The 27,549-nt window shown below is 42.0% G+C and overlaps 1 protein-coding gene across 2 annotated transcripts in view; it reads right to left on the reverse strand.

The window, feature by feature from the left end:
• Positions 1-4,661: 4,661 nt before the first annotated feature.
• EYA2 (EYA transcriptional coactivator and phosphatase 2) overlaps positions 4,662-27,549 on the reverse strand; it is a 169,000-nt gene continuing 146,112 nt past the window's right edge. For both annotated transcript variants that reach the window (XM_073682688.1, XM_073682689.1), the window contains 7 exons: positions 16,292-16,381; positions 10,548-10,606; positions 10,199-10,359; positions 9,146-9,260; positions 8,101-8,222; positions 7,864-7,964; positions 4,662-6,081 (listed from right to left, as the gene is read on the reverse strand). In XM_073682688.1, coding sequence (XP_073538789.1) covers positions 6,001-6,081; positions 7,864-7,964; positions 8,101-8,222; positions 9,146-9,260; positions 10,199-10,359; positions 10,548-10,606; positions 16,292-16,381 — 729 coding nt within the window. In that variant the 3' untranslated portion in view covers positions 4,662-6,000. The remainder of the gene's footprint in view (positions 6,082-7,863; positions 7,965-8,100; positions 8,223-9,145; positions 9,261-10,198; positions 10,360-10,547; positions 10,607-16,291; positions 16,382-27,549) is intronic.

The raw sequence follows: 27,549 nt of genomic DNA on the forward strand, positions 1-27,549 counted from the left end.
TGTGTCTTTGTTGTAATCTCTGTGTGAATAAGGGCAGACTGAGGCCCAGGTCCCAAACTGAGAACACCAGCCAAGGGAAGCTTTTTAAATATATTGTCCAGCTCTAGGAAGGGAGGCAGTGTAGGTTCTATCCCAAACTTGTTCACCTTGTCGCTGGTGGGATAGCTTTCATACTATTTTTGATCAAAAACAGTGTTACTAAGATCCCTATTTTATTTAGATGCACTTGGTTTTTAATTATTTACAGCAGGGTTTATTTTCATTTTGCTTCTTGTAGGTTTTTCTGGTTTTATATTTTGCCTGATGAAGAGGCTTTAACAGCTTCAAAACACATAGCAAATAAACAACGTTTTTAAATATCACATTGGTATACCTTGGCACCGCTATTGACCACTCATCCCCACTATCCTCTGATTGAATTCTCTGGAGTCCCGACAGAACCCAGTGGGTGAAGCAGCAGCCATAGAGAGCACCAACCTTCCAACTTGCTCAGTAACATCACCGCTCAGTGATCTATCAATCCTGTATGATCTGCACTAGGGTGACTTCCTTTTTTCTTTATTTCAAAATTCCAACATGAGAATGTGACGGTTATACTGATATTCACAGCCACGTAGAAATGCACTGGGTGGCACACTGTATAAGGTAAAAATCTTCTTTAAGTCACATAACTATTAAAACATGGATGCGAGGGAGCGGGTCCACAGTCGGACGACGGCCGTTTCGCGTGCCAAGCACGCTTCTATGGGTCCAGGTAAGTACTGGGCCACTACAAAACGTTTACACATTCCCCCTTAAACCATTCGTTGCTTTAGCAGTATGCTTTGGGTCATTGTCTTGTTTGCAGGTGAACCTCTGTCTCAAAAAAGTGATTGAGTGAAACAGGTTTTGCTCAAGAATATCCCTGTATTTCGCGCTATCCATCTTCCCCTCGACTTGGACCAATTTCCCTGTCCCTTTTGCAGAAAAACATCCCCACAGCATGATGCTGCCACCACCATGTTTCACTGTGGGAGTGATGTCCTTGGGTTTATGAGCTGTATTGGTTTGGCGCCAGACATAGCGTTTACCTTGGTGTCCAGAAAGTTTAATTTTGGTCTCATCTGACCACAGCAGCTTCCTCCATACATTTTGGGAGTCTCCCACATGTCTGTTTGATCTCTGTGCTGTCTCTCTCATTAATGCCCTCATTGCCCAAGCTGAGAGTTTTGGTGGGCGTCACTATCTTGGCAGGTTTGTTTTGGTACCATGTTCTTTCCATTTGATGGTGCTCCGGGGGATCATCAGAGATTTTTTTTATAACGCAACCCTGACTTGTACTTCTCAACAACTTTGTCCCTGACTGGTTTGGGGATCTCCTTGGTCTTCATGGTGGTGTTTGGGTAGTGGTGCCTCTTGCTTAATGGTGCTGCAGCCTTTTGTGGTCTTTCAGAAAAGGTGTGTATATACTTACAGACCATGAGACACTTAGATTTCCTTTCACTAAGGATGTGACTTATGAAGGTAATTGCTTTACCTAGAAATGTTAGGGTCTTCATAGCAAAAGGGGTGAATACATGTGCACATGCCAATTTTTATTTATTTTATCCCATAAATTTAATTTTTGCCTATATATTTCTGACTTCACTTCACCAATTTAGACTATTTAGTGCTGATGCATCACACACAAATCAGATTGCAAAAATATTTAAACACAGGTTGTAATGTAACAAAATAGGTAAAAAGCCAAGGGGGTGAATACTTTCTCAAGCCACTGTACATCATCTCCAATAGGAAAAACTTTCTAGTGACTGATGGTAACCCTTAGTGAGTGACCTGCCTGCTGCAGGGGCTGGCCGACCTTATGCTATGCTCATTCCAGTAAATCCTGCCCTGATGCTTGGGATACAGATCCTGTCAGCTGGTTGGGGTCACAGTCCTGGGGGCAACTGCAAATCCTGCAGCTTCCCAGGCTGTCACTCACTACTTGACCCTGATAACCGCCCAGTGATGGACACATTACCATAGCCTCTGACATTTGGGTAATTTCTGACCCTCAGGGTGAGAGCCCAGGAGTGATGGGTGCAAGGGGGTCTCGCAGAAAGCAGTGTGGATCTTCCTCATATATCCTGGTCTTGGTTGAGATCCTACACACCATGTATGAGCCAGAAGATGCTCCGATCATAGAGATTCATTATTGCATTTGCACCTTTTTTGTCTAGGTTTTCGGTGTTTTTCACATTTTTTTTTTAAAATGTGCGCCTTATTATTATTTTAAAGTCTATTTTATGTGTTCACTTGTTTTTTTTTTTTCCTAATGTTTGTCATTGTGAATGGAGTTTGGGGTTTCCAAACATTTTTGGATATTTTATCAATTGCAACTTTTTAACCCCTTTATGACCTTGGACGTATAGGTACATCCAAGTTCGTCTCCCTCCCTTTGATGCGGACCGAGGCGCTAAATCTGCATCATTCCCGGCACATGACAGCTGAGCTGGTCTGATCAGCGGTCATGTGCCCCGTACAGTCGCGGGTAGAAATGCGATCCACCCGCACATGTTAAATGCTGCTGTTAAACTCCCGACAGCTGCCTTTAACATGGCCGTGCAAGAAGCGCATCATAAGACCCGCCCATCGGCACGCCCATCACATGATCGCAGGTCGCCAATGGGTTGGCATGACAACCCGAGGTCTGCAGGAGACCACTGTTGTTGTAATAGCCGATCTGCTATGAGCGCTGCCCATCTCACTAATGGGAAAATCTATTCACTGAAGACACATTTTACCTGATAAATGAGAATTTTGACAATGAATGATCAGTCCAGGAAAAGGATCAGATTTCTCTGATAACATATATTACAAAGTTTCTTATGTTCACGTGTACTATTGATTTATGAAAAAATATAGTCAGTCCTGGATAATCCCTTTAGAGAGTATTTCACTTTTCTTAACTATAAGCCTAAGAACTAAGAGGAAACTACCTGCTTGTTGTACTCAGCGCCAATCTCTGCCGGCACAGCAGCCTGGTTTCCGGCAGTGCAGTGGTTTCTCTTCCGCTCTGCTATGCTGATGGGGGTGAGATTACTGATATGCTGATTGACAGCCGGCTACCCGCAGTTAGCCGGTGAAGAGCCTGCATCAAGTCGGCAGTCACACCCTATCAACAGACCGTGGAAGAAGAAGAGCTACTATGTTGACGTGGAGCAGATGAATTGCCAGAAGGAGCAATAGGTGACTGCTCTGAGCCATCACCCGGCAGAACAGTTAGCAACTACCTGCCTTTCAGTTTTTAGGCCCATAGTAAAAACAAAAAAAAAAGTCCTGGATAAACCTTTTAAGATTAAAAATGGATGAAAACCAGAGAACATTCTTTTAAGAATTTCCATGGACTTTAAAGACCGAGTCTAATCCGCAAAAAGGATGAAAATATGAGATGGTGTGAGACTCACAGACTGGAGACAAGGACTTGTTTTTAAAATGCACTGTATAAAGCAAAGAAAACCTATGGATCTGTGTGCCTGCCAGTTTACACTGGCATAAAACTATTTGAAACCTCGCAAAAATGTACCCACTTTTGGCATTTTACATCAGTTTCAGAGTTTCACTAGGAGGGAGCTTGGGAAACAAACTCATCATCGTTTACAACATATTAATGGCATAAATTGTGGCCAAAATGTACTAGTACATTTATTGCAGCGGTCCATGGTAGATGAAAGATGTCTAAAATTTGTAAACGCCTCTTAATGTATATGATGCATCTTACTCCAGCATATGGTTCATCAATACTGGCCTATAAATGTTCATTTTTTTAACAAGTAGTATTTGTGGCTCTTTGTTTAGTTTTTTCAGAAACTCCAAAGTTTTTGAGGAATTTTGAAATGTGGAGAGTTTCCTCTTAGTTCCCACTCCAAAAACTCTTAGAAAATCTGTGCAGAAAGCCCAAGGGGTCAACTGTGGAGCAATTCTGTGGAAAACTCACATTTAGGATATGCAGATGTTGCAATAAACATGTTCTTTGCATTAGATTACGCTAGGTGTGAAACCATCTCAAGGTTTTAGCACATATACACATCCAACACTATCATTTTTTTGGTGCGTGTGCTATCCATTATTTTTATGGAGAGATGACGGACCCATTACAATCATTGTGAGTTTTCATGTTTTATTTTTTGGTGGGCACAATTATCCGCAAAAAATGATATATGGCCTATTTCAGTCCATGTGCAAACTCGCTAATGCAGGTCCATTTCCCTGTGAAAAAAAAAAGATAGCACACACAACATCCATGTAATGTCCCTATTTTATCGTTTAATGGCTAAGAGAATCTAAGATTTTTTTTTTTACATACATAAAAAACAGATGCAACCAGAATTCTAAAAACTGACACAGACCAAAAGTGGATCCAGCACATTGAAAAAGAACTGACTGTTTTTCACGTATGAGAAAAAAAAAACTGATATGTGAAACTGGCCTTAGGATGTGGGAATTTGATCACTATATTTAAAGGGGTTACCCGCAACTTTTTTTTTTTTGCTATGGGGCGAAGAACTTACTAGCAGGTAGTTGCCAACTACCTACCTGCTCTGCCCTGTGCCGATCTCTCCTGGCTCAGACGGTGATTCTATGGCTTCCAGTGAAGTCATGTCAGCAGAGGAGCTTCTTTTCTTTCACTCTGCTCTGTCGACGTGGCGTCACTGCTGACATCATGCAGATTGACAGCCGGCTTCCCGCACTTAAACAGGGGGAAACAGCTGTCAATCAGCAAGACTTTGGCAATGACATCCCATCAACAGAGCAGAGGGGAAGGAAAAAAGCTTCTCTGTTGACATGATCGGAAGCCACAGAATCACTGCCTAAGCCAGGAGAGATCATCACAGGGCAGAACAGGCAGTAAGTTAGCAACTACCTGTTGGTAAGTTCTTAGCCCCATAGCAAAAAAAACTGTTTTGTTTTAGTAATAAATTAGTTGCAACAATGAAAACATTTCTTGTTATGGCTGATGAAAATTTAAAATAATATATTTTATTGTTAAATGCTTGGATCATCCTATTTCAGACTTTGTCTCCGATCCCCCTGAACCCTTTTCTGCATTCGTTCCAACACAGAAAAGGCGCATCCCTCCCTTTCGGTACATGACCATTCCTAAGGGGGCTAGCTTTGCTAACGATCAAACATAGAAGTGGATCTTAGAGGGGGGGTCTAAAATAGGACAATTCACAATAAAGTATATTAGCAACTTCAATCACTTACCATTTTATCGACTACGCAGAATATTTTTTTTTGTTGTTGCTGGACAATTCTTTAAGATAAACTTTAGCAAAACCCTCTAAAAATTAGATGAACTTTTTGCTACACTGTAGCAGCGCAGCTTTCACAATTGTGATTCCCACAAGTGAGATATTGCGGGGCCACAGGACTGATTATACGCCACAGTGGGTGAAGCAATGATAAATCAATGGTGAAAACGGAAAATGATAAGAATACTACTTGCGCAATTTCCCCCAAAATGTAAACATTTTTCCTTTTTTTTCTTTTTTATTGAACGCCTTTCATCCAGGACGACGTTCTGCCTTATATAGAAAAACCATATCCGGCCGCAGAAGGAGTGTTGCAGACACATGCAGAGTCCACGTCCCAGCGACAAGTGGAAAACAATGTTATAGTCATCAACCAAAACTAATGTACAAGACGTACCGCTCCCCGGGAATTATTAAATAAGATCCATGTGATCCCGCCTGCCGCCACTGACAAATAAAAGGAGCGCAAGTACAAGACAACGATATGAGACAAGTCTATAAATTAGACAAAAAAAAAAAAATCAATCATCCTTTGTCCATTATGTCCGGGTCACTGAGTAGTGGAGGGAGTCAGAGTGGCCTCATCCGTGCCTGGAACAAGTCTCTTGTGCTTATAAATAGTCCGGCTTGGGTATAAGCTTCCAGGCAGCTCCAGCACTCAGGGCATTGATGGCCCTTGGCACCTGTGCTGGACATCCAAAGTCAGCTGAGTGTCCGTGTCGTGCTACAAATATTCCAGCTCCAGGGCATGTCGCAAGGCCTCCAGGTCAGCGTGGCAGGAGATCCGCCAGAATGGCATGTTGTGCTGCAGCAGAAAAAAAAGCAAAAGTAAGAAAGGAATTACAAGATGGAGATAAAGCAGCGAGTCCCCAAATATCAGTTGTCATATACGTTGTTTTTTTTTTGTTTGATTCTCTGGGGAATCAGTAGAACAGAGCACGAATGTGTCTTTTAGGTCATGTTCCCACATGCAAAAACACTGCATATTTTCTGCAGGTGCCTGCACCAAAATATGCAATCTCAATTTGCTCTGATTATTGCATTCCTGTAGATTTTTTTTATTCGTTTTCCATTTTTTTAATGCATTTTCAGTGTGGATTTGTAATTTGTTGTTTTTAGTACAGAAATGTATTTTTTTCCAGTTCCCCCATAGGAGTCTGAAAGGAAAAAAAATCGATCGGTGGAAGAGACTTTTTATCAAATCGCATCAACTTTGCTTTATCCGTTGAACGCAATAGATTTAAGGGCTCATTCATGCGTCCGTTTTTCACGGATGGAACACGCAGCCATTACAAGTCTATAGAGCTGTTCACATGTCCATGTTTTTTTGTGAACAGTGCGTTTGCAAAAAGAATCACATATTCTGTATTTGTTCGGAGTCACGGATCAAAATCACCCAGACAAGTCACAAATGAAATGAAAATGAAATCACGGACAAATGCGGACAATACAAATGGAAATCACGGAAAGCACAGAGGTGGCATCAGTGTATGTGCTGTCCATGATTACATGATTAATGGATAAAATGAGCTTTTTACATTTATTATTATTCTACAAATGTGAAAATCATTGATGAATCTCTGGACCTACCAAACACTGATGAAAACCGGATGAAAAACAATTATGCCCCTCATACCGTTTTTCTTGCGTACGTGAAAAATTACCAACATCTGAATGAAGCCTTACACAGAGTTTAAACTATGTGGGAATTTAGCGTTACGGCCTGTTTACACATTGCATTTTTTTCTTGCAGAAAAAAAGCAGTGTCTTACAGTACCATCAAAGTGAGTTAGATTTCTGAAATCTCATGCACATGCTGATTATTTTCACCTTAAACAGGAAAAGAATTTTTTTTTTCAAATCCGCACCATGTTCGTTCTCTCAATGTTTTTGCAGCTTTGTTCACCCATTTAAATGAATGGGAAGAAAAGCAAGTAAAAACACAGAATGGTACACATAAAAACACGCATATTTTACATATTGTTTTCCCTGCCAAGTGCCAACACTCTGTTCTTTGCAGCAGAAAAATATGCTACAAATACTCAACATGTGCACACAGCCTTAAAGTAGATGTTTCTTCTTTTTGGATGCTATTTAGATCTACAAAACCCCATGTACAGTTCATTTACTTTTTATTTATTTTTTTTCCTTTGTTTTCCAATGGATTTAAACTTGATACTGTGTAGACATCTGGTTCATGTTTGGATCTGTCTCTGCTGCTGCGTCTAGGTCTTTTTAGAGGGTCAGACTGTAGCCGCTCTTACACCATTCACCACAGTAAACCTAATCTGTGTCCTGACATAAAGCTGTCGGTCCTCTGCACTATAGGAAGCGATCAGAGTCCTTGAACCATTCACACTGGGGGTGACTACAGTAACAGTCTCCTCTGTGTCCAGCTCAGGAGCACTGAATACGGCGGCTGCTCCTGTCTGGAAATTACTTTGTAGGAAGCGGCTGTTATCAGGGGACACACGAGTAAAGCAGGGGATTTGCTGGAGGAAATTGCTCTGGAAACAACTATACAGACAGAACTAGATTATTAAGTTTCAGGCTGTGGTTAAATCTGGTGTTGAGGGGGGAGTCTTACCTTTTTCGCTGCTTGCTCCTCCTCTACGCCATCTCCGATTACGACATACACAGCTTTCCTCCCAAACCTCTGCATTATTCTCTCAAAGCAGCACTCTTTCCCTGCACAGACAGACATCTCATCATATTAGAGCGAGAGAGGCGCCCAAATAATGTGACCACTGAGCATTGACCTGAGGAGCCTTCCCCCCGGGCGCTGGGCTCTGACGGGCTGGCACTGGCCAGAGACGGAACGTACCTGTCTTTGTTGCACTGTAAATGTTTTCAATGGGGAAGACGGTGCCCAACCCGTAGAGCAGGACTTTGGCGATGGCTGGGATGAGTTGGGTTGTGGTGACCAACACGTTCACACAGTTTGGCCTGAAGATGGAAACCGAAGGGGCAAAGATGAGAAACAAGTGTGAGAGAAAAGAAGTCCTCTGTAAAGTGAAGTTCACACGGGCGTAAAAAAAATTGGCCGATTTTCATCCAGAAGAAACGGACGATTTTTCATATCTATAGTCATCCATATGGCATCCATTTTTCTTTTATGTTTACATCAGCAGTTATTAAAATTTACAAGACCAAAAACAGTTTTCTAAGGTAAAAGGGTTGTCCGATAGTTAATATTTATGGCCTATCTTTAGGATAGGTCACCAATACAAGATCGTGGGGGTGCGACACCCGGCACTACCTCCAATCAGCTGTTCCTGGTGCCGTCATCCGTCAGATGTGATCAGTTGCGGAGCTGAACAGCACAGCTCTATCAAATACATAGTGGTAGCGGACGGGTACTGCACTCCCACCCCCTATTGATTTGAAGGAAGAGAGGGTGGATGTGCAGTACACTGCTGCAGCCACTAAGCAGTGCTGTTCCGCTCTGGAACTAAGCACATTCGGCTGCTGGCACCGATAACAGCTGATCTGTGGTAGTGCCGGGTGTCACCCCCCACCAATATGGTATTGATGACCTATCTAGCTATCTTAAAGATAAGCCTTCAAAATAAATATACCGGACAGCCCCTTTAAAGAATTGCAATATGTCCATAAATATCAGATGTTATTTAATTGATCCATACAGGATCCGATTGTTTTTTGTGCACCGATAGGCGAGTCTCCTCCGCAATCTCATCTCAACAGCCCTGTTGAATAACATAGGGTCGAGTGTTGTTGTTTTTTTTATGGACAACACTTGGACCCAAAATATGGAGCCTACGGAGGGGAGTGAGAGGGGGGGGGGTTATTGTAGGGAGGGAGGTGATCATATGCAGATTCTGGTCATTTGGACATCTTTTTCTCCTCACCTTGAATGAATAAGGTTCAGAGCCTTCAGCGCATGCGTTAGCCACAAATCAGTCAGTGCCTCCATCTCTGCTCGTAACTGCAGCCATGTCTCTCTTTTGGGGGCTCCTATGAGACCTGAAATGATAGAAAACCCCCAACAATTACAATGCTCTGCAGCAAATTTATGAGCGAGCGTCATGTAACCCCGAGCATCAGCGTGTCATTGTTCAGTCCTCACAGATTTTAGTGTCACTTGTAGCCCCTAAAAAAAGTGTTTAATTTAAAATCTGTTTTATTTTGAAGTGAGGGGGGTCGTTGCTGGATGAGCTTGCGATGCAGGGGACACAGCCATGCCCAATAAAAGCCACTTCATGGGTGAATTAATGCCAGTTAACCCCTTCCTGTCCCTCGCCAGGCTGACGTCAGCTCCCGAGCTTCATAGGAATGGGGGGGGGGGGGGGGTGATGTCAGAATTGCTCTTTACAAGAAGTCGCTAAATTTAGTTTTTTGGCCCAAGGTTTAATGTGAACCTGAGAGAAATTAAAGGAGCTGTCGTGCTTCAGTCACGAGGCAGAGCATTAAACAAGTTTCTGGAGGTTTTTAGAATTTGGCAAAAACAATTAAATGGAAAAAACGACCGCGGCAACAAATAACATTGATCTGTGAAGACGCTCATAATCTTATTACTGTCAGGCACACAATGGGATCAGAGCTGGAGATAAATGACCATGAGCCACGCTGGGACGCCGTTAACCCCTCACTGCATAAAGCTGCGATACATTTATATTATGAGAAGTCCAATAAAGTAAAGGGGGGAAATGGAACAGAAGAGAAAAAACAAAAAATGATAATTCTGTCTTTTTTGTCGGGTTCCTGGACCCACGTGTACAATTTGACCAGCCCCAGTCCAGTTTCAATGGGCCAATTCAATGACCGAGTGCCACCATCTCTGCTCTCCTCTATTACATCCTGCCAGATTTATGGGGGTACAGTGACATCACATATAAGTTATCAGAGAGGCTATAGGGTGAATGATGCAATGACTCCAGCCCTGTGCTCTTCATGCCACCCACCTCCCACATTGTTCTTGTATGTGCTGTACATCTCCTTCACTCTTCGGTAACGAAACGCCAATTTTCTCATCCAGTCGACTCCCCCGTGGACCCCAGATCCCAGACAGAGATTTGCTCCTGCGGCTGAGCTGTGAAAACCATCTGCTGCAAAGTTGTATGTGCTATGAGTGGGCGAGACAAGAGAAGGGTGGGGGTTAGCGCTACGAAAAGACTACTACTACCGGAATCATATTATATTGGGAGTACAGCAATGGTGTCTATGTTATCACCACTAATTTACACTGAACTCCTCTTCCATGTAGTAAACATCAGGCGTTCTCAACATCTGTATCTGGGACTGGTTCATTACCTCAGGTCCTGACCATTGTCATCTGAGGAGACGTCATCTATGTGGATCTGGTCACATTCCTAAAGGCGGAAAAAAATTAAAATTTAATGTAAAGCACAAAAGACATAAAGCAGGAAATAAAAAAATGAGAATTATAGAGAAACTATAGCAGTAAGTGATTTGTGCTGAGTTTATGGGGGATCCGGTGCTGAATGTTGGGTTTGGGGGGGATGTGATGGCCCCTGCGTTCACCACTCAGCATTATACACAGACATTGGTTGCAGGCACCCGGCCTCCTCTCCATCCTGACTGCTGCATTATGTAAGCAGAAAGGTATTTGTGTGGACTGGAATCTGCTTTTCTCATTTTTGATGGAATTGTTGTTACATGGATGTGCGACACCAGCAGCGATCCCATATCCGGGTTAATAAAGCACCATGATACATGGGGAGACGCTACCTCATAACCCACCGCCTGGCACGATCATATTACCAAGCTAAATATGGTTGCGGTCATAGTCCCCCGTCATCAGGTTGTTGTAGTAAGAACTGAAAGTTGGGGGGAGTTATCAATAAAACCTATGGAGACTGCAAGAATGGCGCCCCCAAGGAGGCAAAGACAACGTAAACATTCTGAAATTATCCAGCGCTCACTGAAGTATAAGGCCACGTTCACACGTTCATTATTTGGTTAGTATTTTACAACAGTATTTGTAAGCCAAAACCAGGAGTGGGTGATAAATACAGAAGTGGTGACGTGTTTCTATTATACCTTTTCTCTGATTGTTCCATTTCTGATTTTGGCTTACAAATATGGATATAAAATACTGACCAAATACTGAATGTGTGAACGTGGCCTAAGGGTAAGTAAAGATGACTTGCTGTGCATATGTATTGTCTTTTTTCAACAGCTTCAGGCTTTGAAATGCAGTGAAGCGTTTAAAACAAATAACTGGTTCTTTCTTCTGCCAGCTTGGCAGCTGCTACTATGTTATATGTGGAAAAAAACAAAAAAATGCCGTCGCAAAAAGTGTCTAGAGGCGCTTCAGGGAAAACACCGCCATCGTTTTTATGGAGGGTCTTCTGCTTCAATAACTATGTGGGTATGCTAGCATTTATGAGACGTCGTACAAACATTTCCTTAAGGATAAGTGTACACTGAGTCTTTTTGCTGAGTCTTTGGTGCGGACACTCCCAAGATTTGACAAGTTTTGACTTTTTGAAGATAGTTTTGAGAGTTTCTGCTCCTCATTTTCTTCTCAAAAAATTCCTTAAAAAACACAGTTTGTATATACCCTAAGGGTATGTTCACACTTGGCAATTTTGCAGTATTTCTTATCTGCATTGAAAGCCAAAGTAGTGGCAGGATATGTCACTTGTCGCTTTTTTTATTGCATTTTTTGCAGCGTTTTCACTTGTGTTTTTCATTTACTTGAATGAGTGAAAAGTGCTGAAAAAATACTGGAAGAAGTGACATGTTGGCAAACAATACAGCAGGGCTCAAAATACCTATGGAAAATTGATTATGCTGCTTCTGTAAAATGCTGCATATTTTATGCACCAGATATGCTGTGTGAAAAACGCCACGTGTGAACATACCTTTTAAGCTATCTGTACACAGAGTATTTCGAGGAGTTTTTGGGAGCAGAAACTGAACGGAAACTCTCCAAATTATCCTCCAAATCTCAAAACTCTTCAAAAACTGAATTTCTGCTTAGTTTCTACTCAGCAAAGAGACTCAAAAAAGCCTAAAGCAGTAGCTGGTTTTGTAAATTTCTGAATATAAACCACATATGTTCCCATTCACAGACAGCAAACAAGCCTTTAAGATGGGGAGTATATTAGTCATTAGTAAATAAGACTGGCTAACCCGAGGTGGCTGTAACCCCATTTCTATGTCAGAAAAATTCCACCATATTTCCTGGACAATATGCAGAAAGTGAAGAAAGTAGCCAATCTTGCCAGTCACTGCTGTGTCTATAAATGTGTCCACGGGATGGCGCTGCTCTACTGGCGGGGAATATGAAGTTTGTAAGACATTTCTACATGGCCATGCAGGATAATGTGTAAACCTGGTTCCCCATAATTGAATAAAGGGAACGCACTGGTCGTTATTGAGTTTCATCGCTCACAGCTGTTTGTTTGAGGAATCTTAACTCCCTGCTGATCAGATCTTCACTGCAATCACATTAGATGAGGAAACAGCAGTAACTCCTTCCATGCCAGAACGATCTTCAGTCCCAGAAATACTGGATGTGACATGCATAAGTTGAAAAGATCCTGAAAAATGTCCCGAAAGAGGGGACAATGTTTCGCCAATGATTCTGAGAACAACTTTCTTGCACTCAGTCCGAACGAGGAAAACTTCTGAATTTCTTCCTATAAATTGTTTTTACAAATCTCCATCCAACCTTGTGTGCAATTAATTCGCCTCACACTTGCTGTTAATTGGCACGATCCCTCAATCCGCTGGAAATCCTATTTCCACACGTTGTTACAGCATCAGCCCACACATCTGTGGATCCGCTCTTGTGTGATGCAGGTACTTGGCAGTGGGATATGTCTGCGGGGCAGATGTCTGGAGAATGTCTTATAATAAGTTGTCTCGCCACGCGGTGGCGCTCCCTCCTCGCACAGACGTCTCCGATTGTAACCTCGGGTCTGGCTAGTAGATTCTGGATTACATGCTGGCACCAAGTAAAAAAGCCACAGGTCTAAACCAGACAAAAAATCCAAGTGATGTAAAGTTTACTGCTACAAGTGTCAGGAGTTAAAGGTCTCAAGATTGGAGATAAGAAAAGTTGTGTACCTTGTTGCAAAGTTTTGAAGTGTCTTTAAAAAAAAGGAGTCTCCAAATTGCACCAAAATTTTGGCACAAAGGGTGGCGGAACGAAGAGAAACGTGTTTAAATTGCCTAAAGAGATGCAGATAATTCACCATGGTGATAAAATTTGGCGGAGTTTCTGCCAGCTTTAGTTTTTATCTCCAATATAGAAAAATTGGTCTGCACTCAAAATTTAAAAGGAGAGGTGCAGGAGGAGTGAGTCATGGTCATGGTCATGGTCCCAATGCATACAGGAAGGAAAATCCGCCGCACTCTCAAAAATTGATATTTTGCAAGGTGATTTTATTGATTAGCATATCAGATGGGGTACATAAGCGACAAAATAAAAGACGTTTTGACTCGTCCTGTATCAAAGTCACAGAATATCGGAATCACTTTAAGGCAGGGTGTGAATACATAAGCTTGTTTTATTTGTGGATAGCTTAGATGATCTGTTCGTCTGAGTATACTGGTAATGCTGGCGCTCCTGCGCCATTGCAGTTAGTTTTCATCTCCCACAGTCCTCCTTCTTTTTTCCAGAAGTTGCCATATTGCGTCACTTGAATCATGTGACTTACAGCAATTTGCGCCAAATTTTTGCAGCCCTGAATACAAATATTATAGGATATAGGACACAGGAACGTGCAGTCACAATGTACAATTAGAAAATATGAAAGAAAAATAGTTGGGGTGGAGGGGAGGGGTGTAAAGATTTATTTCCTAAAATTAATAATCCAACCCCAGAGTGATTTTCTTGGTTCTGATCCCAGTGAGCGTAGCACAGCTCCTGCGTCGGGAATACGGGGTAAATACATAAACAGACAACACACGGGACAACAAGGCCGAAGGATCTGTGCGGAGAGGAAGCTGCCAGCTGCTGGCCGGGGATTTGGTATTTGTGGTCAGATGTCCGATGAATTGCGAAAGTAGTTTCCGGAGAATTTTTTTTATTAATCTGGAATTAATTATCAGCTTAAAAACAAGTCGCGGTGAAGGTTTTGGGAAGTTCTGGTCGCTTTGTGTAAATTGTTTAAAAAATAGGAAGGTCGGAGCATAAGGACACGAGCAGAACCGTCATCAGCGCACAACCTGGGATATAGAGATCTTATTCGAGCACACAGAGGAGAATCACTGCGTTTCAATGGGTCTTAAAGGTTTTTTTTATTTTGAATTAATACAGGGGTGGTCATAACATTGGTGCAACCTAGGGGCCCAGGAGGTAAGGGGGCCCACTACTACCTCCAAAACATGTGCATTATGATAAGTTATTGGATGGCAAAGGGCCCTTGAATTGTTTTTGCACAGGGGCCTCTTCCGCTTGTGTCTGCCAGTGGATTAATAATAATAATGCCATAATAAAAGCATAAAGTGATTGACTTTAATTATGCTCTCATTATGGATCGGACCCCTCCCCACCGATGCCGTAGAGGAATCAATGATCCTACAATGAACTCTGACCCCCGGCAGAAAGTTGCAGTATGATTACCAAAAATAAGGAAAATTAGGAAATGATTTGGTGGAAATAAACGCGGCAGGAAAGACAGGATTGCGGCCGTGTTGTTTCAGCACTGGGTAAATATCAGGTTAATTGGCGAGTGAATCCCTGTCTCTGTGCAGATGGAGCAGACTAAGACTTTTCACCTGTACAAGTCGTTAACCTTCATTTCCCACAATTAGATGAGCAGACGTCCTTTCCACCCTCGTGTTAGCGAGGTGTGTAATCAAATGTATATGATGAGCAGATGCTTCGGAAAGCACAGATTCCCCACCCCAACAATCTGACAAGCCCGTTAATATTGCTTGTGACTGGGAAATGGTTAGGCTGTAAAAATAGCAGATTGAATCGATAACAAAAAATCTTTCAATTTAAAGGGTCTCCATCAATTTACATTTCATAAATCAATAATACACATGAAAATAAGCAACTTTGTAATATATCTCATCAGAGAAATCTGCTTCTTTCTCCTCCTGGACTGACAGACAGATTTCCCCATTACTGAGACAGAAGCTGACAGTTGGTGCTCATAAGATTCTCCTGTAGGAGGAAGGAGGTAAAGGCAAACACTGACATTCTCCTGCAAGTTCTCCTGATATGACAGTTACAGTTCTCCATAGAATTTTATTAACCTACTGACATCTCCTATCTCAGTAATGGAGAAATCTGTATTCACTGAAGACAGATTTTACCCGTGAATTGAGAATTTTGAGTATGATCGATCAGTCCAGGAGGAGAAAGAAGCGGATTTCTCTGATAAGATATATTACAAAGTTTATTAGTTTCATGTCCACTATTAATTAATTTAGAAAAAAAAATAAAACAACGATGACTTTTTAATGTCTTTCTGGTAAAATACTCCTATCGCAGTATAGGGGATAAATGTCTGATCACTGTTAGGACCCCATCCGATTCTTAGAAAAGGATTTCCAAAGTTTGCTGTGCTAAAGGAGCCATAGTGTGACCACGGTTCAATTAACTTCTATGGGACTAATGGAAATACTCATTCTATCAGTACCATAGCCTTGAAATGGGTAGTAACTTAAACATGCACATTGCTATTCTGTTCACATAGAGAAATATTAGATCTCAGCTCTAATAATTAGTTCTTGCAATCAGTGGGGGTCCCATCGGTTGGACCCTGAGCAATCATTTACTTATCACCTACTCAGAATATTGGCAATACATTTAGTGGGAAAATCCCTTTAGGCTCAGCTTGCGTTCATCACACTATTAGAGGTCACCGTGTTATATGATTTATGTGAAACTTGTTTTTATTTTGTACTGTTGTACGGTTGTCCAGATGCAGCCTGCAGTGTAAGGGATGGAGGTTTTAATCCTGGTTGTCACAATTAACAGATATTTTTTCATTACTCCCCCTCTATGTATTTATAGTGATGATCCTAAGCGTCTATCTTGTAATAAGGTCGGAACTGGGGACACTCACCTCCAGGTCATTAAAGAACAGATGAGTGTCTGCAAGGTTGAAGATCATTTCCTCCATCATGAGACCTATCCGCACAGATGTTGTCGTGTCCTGGGAGGAAAAGGAGACATAGGTGAAGAAGTCATCAGCACGTAACAAGACAAAGATGAGGATAGTCATCAGCACACAGCAAGACATAGGTGAGGATAGTCATCAGCACATAAGACATAGGTGAGGATAGTCATCGGAACATAACAAGACATATGTGAGGATAGTTATCAGCACACAACAAGACATGTGAGGATAGTCGTCAACACACAACATAGGTGAGGATTGTCATCAGCACACAAGGCATGGATGAGGATAGTTATAGAATGTTAGAGTTGAAAGGGACCTCTAGAGTCATCATGTCCAACCCACTATTCAGCACACAAGTCATAGATGAGGATAGTCATCAGAACATAAGACATAAGTGAGGAAAGTCATCAGCACATGACAAGATATAGGTGAGAATAGTCATCTGCAGACAACAAGACATAGATGAGGATAGTAATCAGCACACACAAGACATAGGTGAAGATTGTCATCACCACATAAGACATAGGTCAGGATAGTCATAAGCACATAAGACATAGGTGAGGATAGCCATCAGCGCATAACAAGACATAAGTGAGGATAGTCATCAGATGCACATAACAAGCCATAGGTGAAGGATAGTCATCAGCACACAACAAAACATGAGAGGATAGTCATCAACACACAACAAGACATAGGTGAGGATAGTCATCAGGAAACAACAAGACATAAGTGAGGATAGTCATCAGATGCACATAACAAGACATAGGTTAGGACAGTCATCAGCACATTACAAGACATAGGTGAGGATAGTCATCAGCACAAAAGACATAAACATCCCCTTCCTCTCAATCAAGACATTTCTCCACTTTTCTAAAGTAATTTGATCCTTTTTAGTGACTTTAGTATTTGTGTCTTATTCTCTATTTGTTTTGCGACACTTTTTTTAAGTTGTCTTTTTTTTTTAATCTTTCTTGATTTTTCCTCCACAACTTTGCTTATCCAGATGTTTCTTTGTCAGGATTCATGAAATGTGACTTTTTAAAAAGTTTAATTTTTTTTGGCTCATCTCATTCCAGTCTCTGGCTGGATTAAAGTTTTGGGCAGATTTTAATTTTTTGCTGTAGACTAATGTGAGACATTTTAAATGGTTTTGTGTTAAATAGTTGCAAAAAGGGCAAAAGACAAGAATCAAAAGCATTTTTTGTTCCTGTGCAAAATTTGTGAACAGTCTGTGACGTTTGGAAGAATTTGGCTCCATAAAAGTCAAGGAATACCACCAGACAAAACGTGGAAAGGAACTTAAAAAACCCTGCTGTGAAAAAAATCATAATCCCCATTCCTGATAAATCCAGGTAGTGGTAACGCTCCTTGTAAATGTGGCTGACCTATGAGGGGTTCTATTAGTTTTTGTGGTCTCAGCTTCATGTGTGGCCACAGTATATAAACTCTTCAGCGTGAATCCCCCCACAGACTGCGCCCCACGACAGGGAGGGGGTCAACAGAGGAGGATCTGAGTGCGCTTCAATCAACTGTGGTGGTGGCGTTTCTTCTGCATGGTAACCTAATTATTACGCATTCTTGGCGCAGTGAATGTTAATTAGAGAATGATGCTTGTGGTTTCAGCATATAGATGAGTCACGGAGGCTGTAGGTTCTGGGGATGAAGGGTCCTGTGGGGTCTCCTCGTTCTGACCCATCAGATCTACAGGTATTATAAGATTACTTGGACGATTCATTAAATTCTGAACAAACATTTTTACACCAGATTTTACTTTTCTAGATTTTATTTTCTCTCCCTACATGAATGTTTTACTATAAGTCTCCAAGATTAGAGCTGTAAAGTGGTAATTTTCTTTGCTAATAATGACAAATATACGTCAAATACGGGGGGACATGGCCTTGGGGGCCCCTCCACTTCTGACGCACGCCCGCCTCTCCCCCAATGTTCAGACTTGCTGTCTGTGAGCGGCTTCCAGTAAACCTGCGTCTCGTTGTCTGGATCCTCTCCTGTTTACTTATGTTCCAATTACTCTGACATTCAAGAGGCGAGGACAATGCGGATACGAGTCCACACGTTAAAGGCTTTTGTAAGTATTTCATGAGAGCCGCCCCCCCTGTCTATTCTGCTGCCAACTACCTGTTGAGAATGTGCGCAAATAATGACACTGCCACAAGGATGAAGGTATTAATTATGTGTATTTATTAAATCAGACCGCTATTCTGTGGAGCTTATCTCCCGGAGATGTCAGCCAAGGGTTAGAGATGGATTAAGAGACAATCAGCAGCTTTCTCTGCGCTGCACCCCCTCCTCCGCCTTGTGGTTTTACCTGCACAAATAGAAAGCGCTGCAAATATCAGACAACGTCGTTCCTTTAATTGCACTTAATTACTTAGGAACTCGCGGGCCTCAGACTTGTTCTGCTGGTTGTGGAACATGTCTAGATCAAAAGTCACCAACCTGAGACTCTCTGGCTGATGTGGAACTACAACTCCCAGCAAGCCCTGCCTGTAGGGAAATGTCATGCTTGGAGTCGTAGCTTTACAACAACCAGTGAGCCACAAGATGGAGACCACTGATCTACAACATTTATTATCCCACAGATAAACAATCGCTATGTCCTTCATTGTGGCGTCACTATTTCTTATATTATTTCTAGGTAAAAGACCTGAAGTCGTCCTCATCAGTCCGGGGAAATTGAGTGACAACCAAAATGGCTGCTTTTACAGCTCCAAAATTGGGTGTCTTTTTTTGTCTATTAAGCTCCTCAATTATTCAACTTGCGTCGGTCTCCCGGTACCTACAGACCAGTCTCTGACTTTCTGTGAACTACAGGACCACATCTCTCCTTGCAGCTCTCAGACATCTCCCCAATCCACCAAATTTTGCTCTCATTGTTTCCTTGTATGTTGCCCATGCAGCAAAAAATAGAATTTCTGAGTTTTACAATTCCCTTGACTAACACCTTCAGTCTATACTATCAGTGAGAGCTGTGTTCAGATAATCCAGTGTATTGTCCAATGTGTTCTTCCCTGCATCCAGTTTGTAAGAGCTGATGGGGAGAAGCCTATCACAAGCAGGAGGCAGAAAAGATGTGTTGAAACTGCATTATATGGGATAAAATGAGACTGTAGTGTGAAGATACATCACATTATACATTGAGGCACTACAATGTAAGTCAGAGAAGGAAGCAGAACTATGTCACTGATATAGAACTGTTGCCATTAGTGCTAAAAAAGTGCACTGTGGTGAGACTCAACCCCTTCTGCAAAGTCAGAGGCATTGTGGGAAAGGTAGTTTGCACTAGGGGAACCATACTAGAGGGGAAGAAGGGATCAATACGACAGACAACCCACACATGGCACACGTATCAACTAAAACAGGTACACACAAATCAAACATAAGATCATCTACACAATTCTTTATGCTTTAACTGCATTATCAAAATAAAAAAATATGCAAAAGCGTTGTTTTAAAGAGGACCTATCACTTGCTAAAAAACTTGAGTCAAATACGTTGTAGAAATCCATGAACTCACCTGATTCTGCTGTTGTTTTCTGTTTTGCGCTGCCTCACTCCATTGTGGAGATATTCACATTCGTCTTCACTGGGGGCATGCGCTTTTACCCCTACCAGACTGTGCCAATCACAGCTCAGCAGCTGATTTAGCAGTCCGAGGTTGCTGCTAAGGTGTGATTGGCACGGTGTGGGAGGGAGGGGTGTAAGCGAACACCCCCAGAGAAGACTGAAGAAACGCTCAATTGCATTGTAAGCAGAGATTTCACATACTGCACTCCAAAAGCAACAAATGTGAATGTCTCTACAATGGAGCGAGGCAGTGCAAAATGTAAACGAGCGGCAGAATCAGGGGAGCTCAGGGATTTCGACAAGGTATTTGACTTTTGAGCAAGTGACTGGTCCTCTTTAACATAGATTTCAGTAACATGAATGCTGCCATATTTCACAGGTACTATGTACGAGGGGTGTTCATTAAAGATTTCCCCTGACCCACTTCTATTTATCACAGAATGCTGAAACTTCACATGTGTAATGATATAAGTCTCAATAGGTTACGTGCCAATTTGCAACTCAGAACTGATAACGTCTTGATTTTACAGGTACTGAAGTGGTGTGAAGTTTGATAATGGACCCAGTGGAATACAGAGCAGTCACCAAGTTCCTTTACTTGAAAGGCAGCACACCAAAGGAGATGTTCGGTGAGATGAAAGAGGTTTATGGTGATGATTCCCCATCATATGATGTAGTCAAGAACTGGCATCGTCAATTGAAATGTGTTCGGACTTTGGTGCAAACAGCTCCAATTCCAGGGTGACCCCACTCTGCTATTGATGAACACACCATCCAGCAAGTGGATTTTGGAAAATCGCCACGTAACCATTTGCCACCTAGCCCAAAATGTCAAGATTAGTGTGTGGTCCGTGGAAAAATCATCCAAGACCATCTTCACATGCATAAGGTATCCGCTCACTGGGTTCTCACACCTTTCCAGAAGCAGGAACGAGTCGAATGCTTTTTATTGACGATGTGCAATGGAAAGCAGGAAGACTTTTTCAACAGACTGATCACATGGGATGAAAGCTGGGTCCATCACTATGATCCTGAGAATAAAGTCCAGTCGATGCAATGGAAGCATCATGACTCACCGCCTCCAAAGAAGGCATGTGCTCAACCCTCGGCAGGCAAGTTCATGCTCACAGTATTTTGGGACCAGCACGGAGTAGTATTGATGTATTTCCTAGAAAAGGGTACCATGATCACTGGGGCATACTATGCTTCACTGCTGCAGAAATTGCGGGAGGCCATCAAAACCAAGAGACATGGCATGCTCACCAAAGATATCCGCCTTCTGCAAGACAATGTACCAGTTCACAACTCACATGTTGCCCAAATGGAAGCATGGTCCTATGGCTTTGAAATTCTACCCCATCCCCCTTATTCACCCGACCTCGCACCATCAGACTTCCACCTCTTTCCAAAAATTAAGTTATTTTTGAAGGGCAAGCATTTTCCAGATGATGAGACTCTGATTTCCGTAGTCACAATGTGGCTTTTGGAGCAACCTGTTGACTTCTACAAGCGAGGTGTATACAGTTGCTTAAAGAGATGGGAGAAGTATGTGTCCCTAGGTGGCACCAATGTAGAGAAGGACTAATAACTGTGCCAAGTTTCATTGCTCTCAGTCCACAGGAAGTGGGTCAGGGGAAATCTTTAATGAACGCCCCTCACTACATGTTTATGGAGACTGGGTTCATATGTTGTGGTCACACGATGACTATGCAGTTACATGGCAGAAAATCGCATGACCATTAAAAATTACTCTGATTTCAGTTTTGGTCAAGTTAGAAGTCTGTGCCGATATGCCTGCAAAATGTGATTTGAACACAGAACAAATAAGCTTGAAATGTTACTATTATTTTATCATTTTCTTTGATAAAGGATCCTATACTATACTAACAGCATGGTGAGGCCTTGTGAGGACAGTGTGACGCCCGGGGTGGTCGCAGGGCTGTGAGGTCAGGATGAAGCATGTAAATTTATGCAATATGTTCATAGTCTGCAAGGGTGGCTCCATCGCTGACCGGCTGTAAATTTCTTACCATTAATTCAACGCAGACACTATAATTTATGACTACCCCAAATCAAACAAAGAAGCCAGCACGGGGAGGCCAAGGATAAGATTTCCCATGGATTTATACCACGGCATGAACTCCAAATATTCCTTAAAACGCATAATTAATAAAAAGGGAGAGAAGTTGTTGCCTTTTTGTAGCCGCGCTTGCATTTTTTTGAGTTTGGTCCCAGTTTTGGAGAAGTGCTTTTTGATTGAGTTCAGAAGATTTTGCCTTTGCGCTGCCCATTAAAACACACGCACACATAAAGTTGAGTGACATCTTTGGAGTGCGGGGCCGCCAGCCTCTTGCCAAGAGATAATTTCACTGGATGTTTATGGGACAGCGAGCCCTGGGACATCACTGACACCCGGCTAATGCACTCTGGCAGGTAATGTTTGACTTTTAGAGCTGGCGGACGGCCAGGAGAATACTTTAGTGCAGCGGCGGTGAGGGAACATGTCGCAGCCCGTGGCATTCTCACAGTGTAAAGAACCACTTGTGTCTCCTCCAACGGCACTTTGGTGTGATGAGGGTGATAAGCGGGGTAAGTAAATGTAATGAATGGATCAGGATGACCTAAGCCTCTTAATTGGAGGATTACAGTATATATGTGGCTCTCTATGTTCTACCATCGTGACTGCTACACTAATATCATGGATCTTATCTATGTGAAGATATATACACATTATATATAATATATATAATAAAATATATATATATATACACACACACACACACACTACCCATAGGCATATGTCAGGTTGTCTCCCAAAGAATCAAGGTGTTCTTAAAATCTCAGTCCTTTTATGTAATAATTAATCACTTTTGGATACTTTTTGTCTCCTCATTATAAAAGTCATAACTTATTTTTCTTATATTAACTATTATTTTTCCCATCAACTTTATTTTTTAGGTAAGATGAATTGTCATTTTCAATGTCACCATTTTGAATACATATCAAATAACTTTTATTAATTTCATCATTGTTTTTTTATTTTTTCAGATTTATTATCAAGGCATTCACTGTGCTATAACCATATTATTTTAGATTTATTCTGTGGAGCCTTACGAATACCAAAGGACCAACTTTTTCTTATGTTTTATAAACATATTTTTTTCTGCATTTTAATATATAATATTTTTCTCTTTCTACATGGAAAGAGCTTTATAATGTGTTTTTTTTGCATTTTTACTTTTACCGTAATAAAGAACTTTTTTAGGGAAAAGGGATTTTTGTTAACTTTTTTTGTTACCAACTCAATTTTTTTATTTTTCAGTCCAAAAATGGACATGAACCTGCAATCCACTAATTGACATATAGACCAGGAGGTCTCAGGATAATCTTGGGGTGCCTTTCAAATAGGGAGGTGCTCCAGAGCAAGGAGTTGTGGCATGGTAATAATGCTGCATTTGTGGCTGAGATCTATGCAAATTGTCTTTACAGAGAGGAAGAGGACTTGAACTCAACTGCCACCTATTGGAAGTAGCAATCCTACAAGTCATTATCGAGCCTTGCAATATGACTTAGGATAAAAGACAAATCAGAATCTCAATTTGCAGACACGGTGTTTCGGGGCAATGCCCCTCGTCAGTACAAAGTATGAGATCTGATTTGGCTTGGTGAGAGGCTAAGACTGGGATCTAAGGGGTAAGGTTTCTCCTTGTGGAGAGTGACTTGCCAGGTCTGGCATGCCAGTATGAGGAGACTTAAATGCCTTGCATGCTGCTCTGGGAAAGTAAATATACAAATTGTCTCCTACAAGTCATTATCGACTCTTTAAGCCCCCGTCTCACATAGCGAGATCGCTATCGAGATCGGTGCTGAGTCACGGTTTTGGTGACGCAACAGTGACCTCACCAGCGATGTCGCTATGTGTGACACTTTGCAGCGATCAGGCCCCTGCTGTGAGGTCGCTGATCGCTGCAAAGTATCCTGGACCATTTTTTGGTCCTTGACCTCCCGCTGGTCAGCACACATCGCTGTGTGTGACCAGCGGGACCAGCGATCAGGCTGGTAACCATGATAAACAGCGGGTTACTAGGGGCACACGCGCACTTAGTAACCCGCTGTTTATCATGGTTACCACTCTGCTACGGTTAGCGGTAACCTCCCGCTCACCGTAGCAGAGTGGTAACCATGATAAACAGCGGGTTACTAAGTGCGCGTGTGCCCCTAGTAACCCGCTGTTTATCATGGTTACCAGCCTGCTCCTGCTTCAGCAGCAGGCTGGTAACCAGAAGCAGGACATCGTGGAAAGATTCTTTCCACGATGTCGCTGCTCCCCTGATCGCTGGTGAGCCTACCTGTTTGACAGCTCACCAGCGATCACTTAGCGACGCACCAGCGATACCGGCCAGGTCACATCGTTGTCGGGATCGCTGGTGCGTCGTTATGTGAGACAGTACCCTTAGGCTGGGATCTAATACCTCTGCAGCCGCTCATCCTCGGACGTGGATAAGCACTGAACTGCAAGGTCTCATTAATGATGGCGTTTTTTGCATAAGAGTACTTTCTGTGTTTTTCACTGATAACACTTGTACCTGTGATAGTCTATGGGGATATTCACATGTCCGTGATTTTCCACTGAGTCATGTCCGATTTTGATCTGAGTGTCAGATTACAATTGGCAATACAAGTCTATGGATCCGTGAAAAAATTGGACCACACTCGGATGCTATTCAAGTGCAGTCCAATTTTCAAGGAGTGGTAAACAGGAAAAGAAAAGAGATTTTTTTTTTCATGTATGAGAATAACTGATGACTCTCGGATGAAAATCTGATGACACTTGGATGAAGCTCTGGCGGAAAAAAATGTGATCCATTTTTCTTGTCCGTGAAAAAAATGGATGTCTGACTGAAGCCTTAAAGGGGTATTCCCATCTCCAAGATCCTATCCCAATATGTAGTAGGTGTAATAATAATAATATTAGCAAATACCTACAGTTAGAAATGTAGTATGGTTTTTCTGATTCTCTGTGTCACTTATCTCATGTGCAGGCGTTGCAGGACCTTAGGTATCCATAGTTACGACCATTGATATAGTGAGTTAGCTCATTGCTGATGGCCGTAACCATGGATACCTAAGGTCCTGCAATGCCCTGCACATGAGGATAGAGACAACGAAAAACCGGAAAACTATACTACATTTCTAATTGGAGGTATTTGCTAATATTATTATTATTATTACACCTACTACATATTGGGATAGGATCTTGGAGATGGGAATACCCCTTTAAGGTAAAATTAAAATCTGCCTGTGCAGAACGGCCTCAATGTCTCTCAACGTATGAACAGAAACTCTTCATGGTTCTGGCATCTCCAAGGAGCGGGTTAATGGCAGGTGTCACTCCCATTGTCCTCCTGTGCTAAGGTAACCAGCTCATGATGAGAGGATTAACTGCAATGTTTTCCATCCTCTCCAGAGATAAGAAGTGAGCACACAAAGAATGGCCGCAGAGACAGGCGTGGGAACACGATCACCTGGTTATTCACTCACATCATAAACGAGACAAAAATGTGCAAATTCCAATAGAAGTGTGAACAGATTGTAAAATTAGATTGTGAGCTCCTGGGGTCAGAGGCCCATGTAAAAGGTGACAATATCTGTACAGCGCTGTGGAATATCTTGTTGCTATATAAGCAACACAAAATAATCAATGGTTTCCAATATGTCTCTCCAACTGTTGTGAAACTACAACTCTTATGCTCAAACAATTATTGGCTGAAGAGCATCAAGCTGGAGACTGTCCTCTATCCAAGCACCATGTAGCATATAAGGAGCTGGTGGTCAGTGAGTGCTCATCATTTTTTTTATTTATCTGTTATCATTGCCCCAAAAAGTTTCATAGACCCAAGTGCAACAATAAGGGCCGGATTCATTATTGAATTTGTGCCTGTTTTTTTGTTTATACCGAACTCATCTATCCATCTTTGCCATTTGTGCCTTCTTTTATATGCGCTCACCTTGGATATTTTTTCAGTTTGCCATTGTCAGCGAAGATTAAGATTTGCAGATGTTTTCACTTGATTCAGTATTTGTGACTTTTCGAAATGTCGCAAAGTTCGTCAAAAATGTACTCCAGGCCTCTCCCCAACAACATAGTAATTTGATGTATACCAGCAATTTTTTTCACATTTGGAAAAAGGTGACTTTTGGCTCTAAAAAGTCACAAAAAATGGTTAAAAAGAAAAAAAAAGACAATTTTGGACTTTGTGCAAAAGATTCATGAACAGTATGCGCCTTTTGATGAATTTGGTACAAAAAAAGACCGAAGATCACAATATAAAAAAGTGACAAAAGTGTCTTGTGCCCGTTTATTAGATGCCATTTACCGCACATAGTTTAATAGATCTGTAAGTTTTCAGGCGAAGCTCCCTAGAGCTATGGATAGCGGGAACCCAATGTGGCACTGGCCAGGCAGCCAAGAAAGGTGGCACCAGAAAAATACTCAGGGGTGGACATACCATTGCCGCAACCTTTGCACCCGCACAGGGGCCCAAGAGGTAAAGAGGCCACTTCTACCTCCAAAGTAGATGGCACTGTGCATTATGATGAGTTTTTGGACTGCAGAGGGCCCATATATTATTCTTACACATGGGCCCTCTTTTGTATGTGTCCACCAGTGTACTAGGGAAGAAGCTAAGATGCAGAGGTAACATTACATTTATCAGGATTTCATACAAAGAAGGTAAATCGCTGTTTAGTAATTCTGGTCTTCTCTGTCCTTTTGCCCCTGGGCGGGGATGATGGTGCTTAGATCCCCTGAGAATGTGAGCGCAGAACTTGCCAAACCGAGCGCCTATTATTCCCTCTCCAAAGCCCGTAAAATAATGGAGAGGTTCAGGATGTGTAACCTGCTATTTAATGCCCGGAGGAATGATCCAGGTATGCCGGGAGGGAGCGGGGGCCGCACTCTTATCCGTGACCAAAACTCTATTTATAAAGCACAAAAGCCGCCCGTCTCTCCAAATCAGCAATTTGCTGTGCGCTCTTAGCCGACTCTTAAATCACACTTATTAATCTTAAGAACCCCGTGGAATATAATTGAAAGGTACTGAGAGTAAGTGGGGAGGACGGGACGACCAAGAGACGGGCTGAGTGCTTCTTTTGGCATTGAGTGATTAAAGGGGTTATTCCATGAATCATTCTTGTACCAAAAGTCAAAAAATGCTGGTAAGAGCTGCTGGCAAGTAATTTCTAGTGATTCCAGAATGAAAAAAAGACCTTTATCACCACATGTACTACTACTGTGTACCACAATAAAATGTCACAAATCTTCTCTGAATCAGGATGAAAATGGCAAACATTGTTCTATACTATGGTCCATACAATGAATACAACATTTAAAAGTGGGAAAATCTCTTTAAGGGTTAAATAATGGCATAACAGGAGCAATCACTATAAGGGCTTGTGCACATGCCCATATTTTCAGTTGGAGTGCGATCCAACATCATCAGTTGGGCTCCTCATACATATAAGATAGTGAGTCAGTCCCACCAAACTCGCAGGGTTTGACTGACTTTACTTTATTGTTTATGGGGGCCTTCAAATTGCATCTTTAGCTATAACTT

This window comes from Phyllobates terribilis, unplaced genomic scaffold (assembly GCF_046119375.1).
Source record: "Phyllobates terribilis strain yellow unplaced genomic scaffold, ASM4611937v1 Scaffold_5__5_contigs__length_657084704, whole genome shotgun sequence".
Classification (NCBI taxonomy): Eukaryota; Metazoa; Chordata; class Amphibia; order Anura; family Dendrobatidae; genus Phyllobates; species Phyllobates terribilis.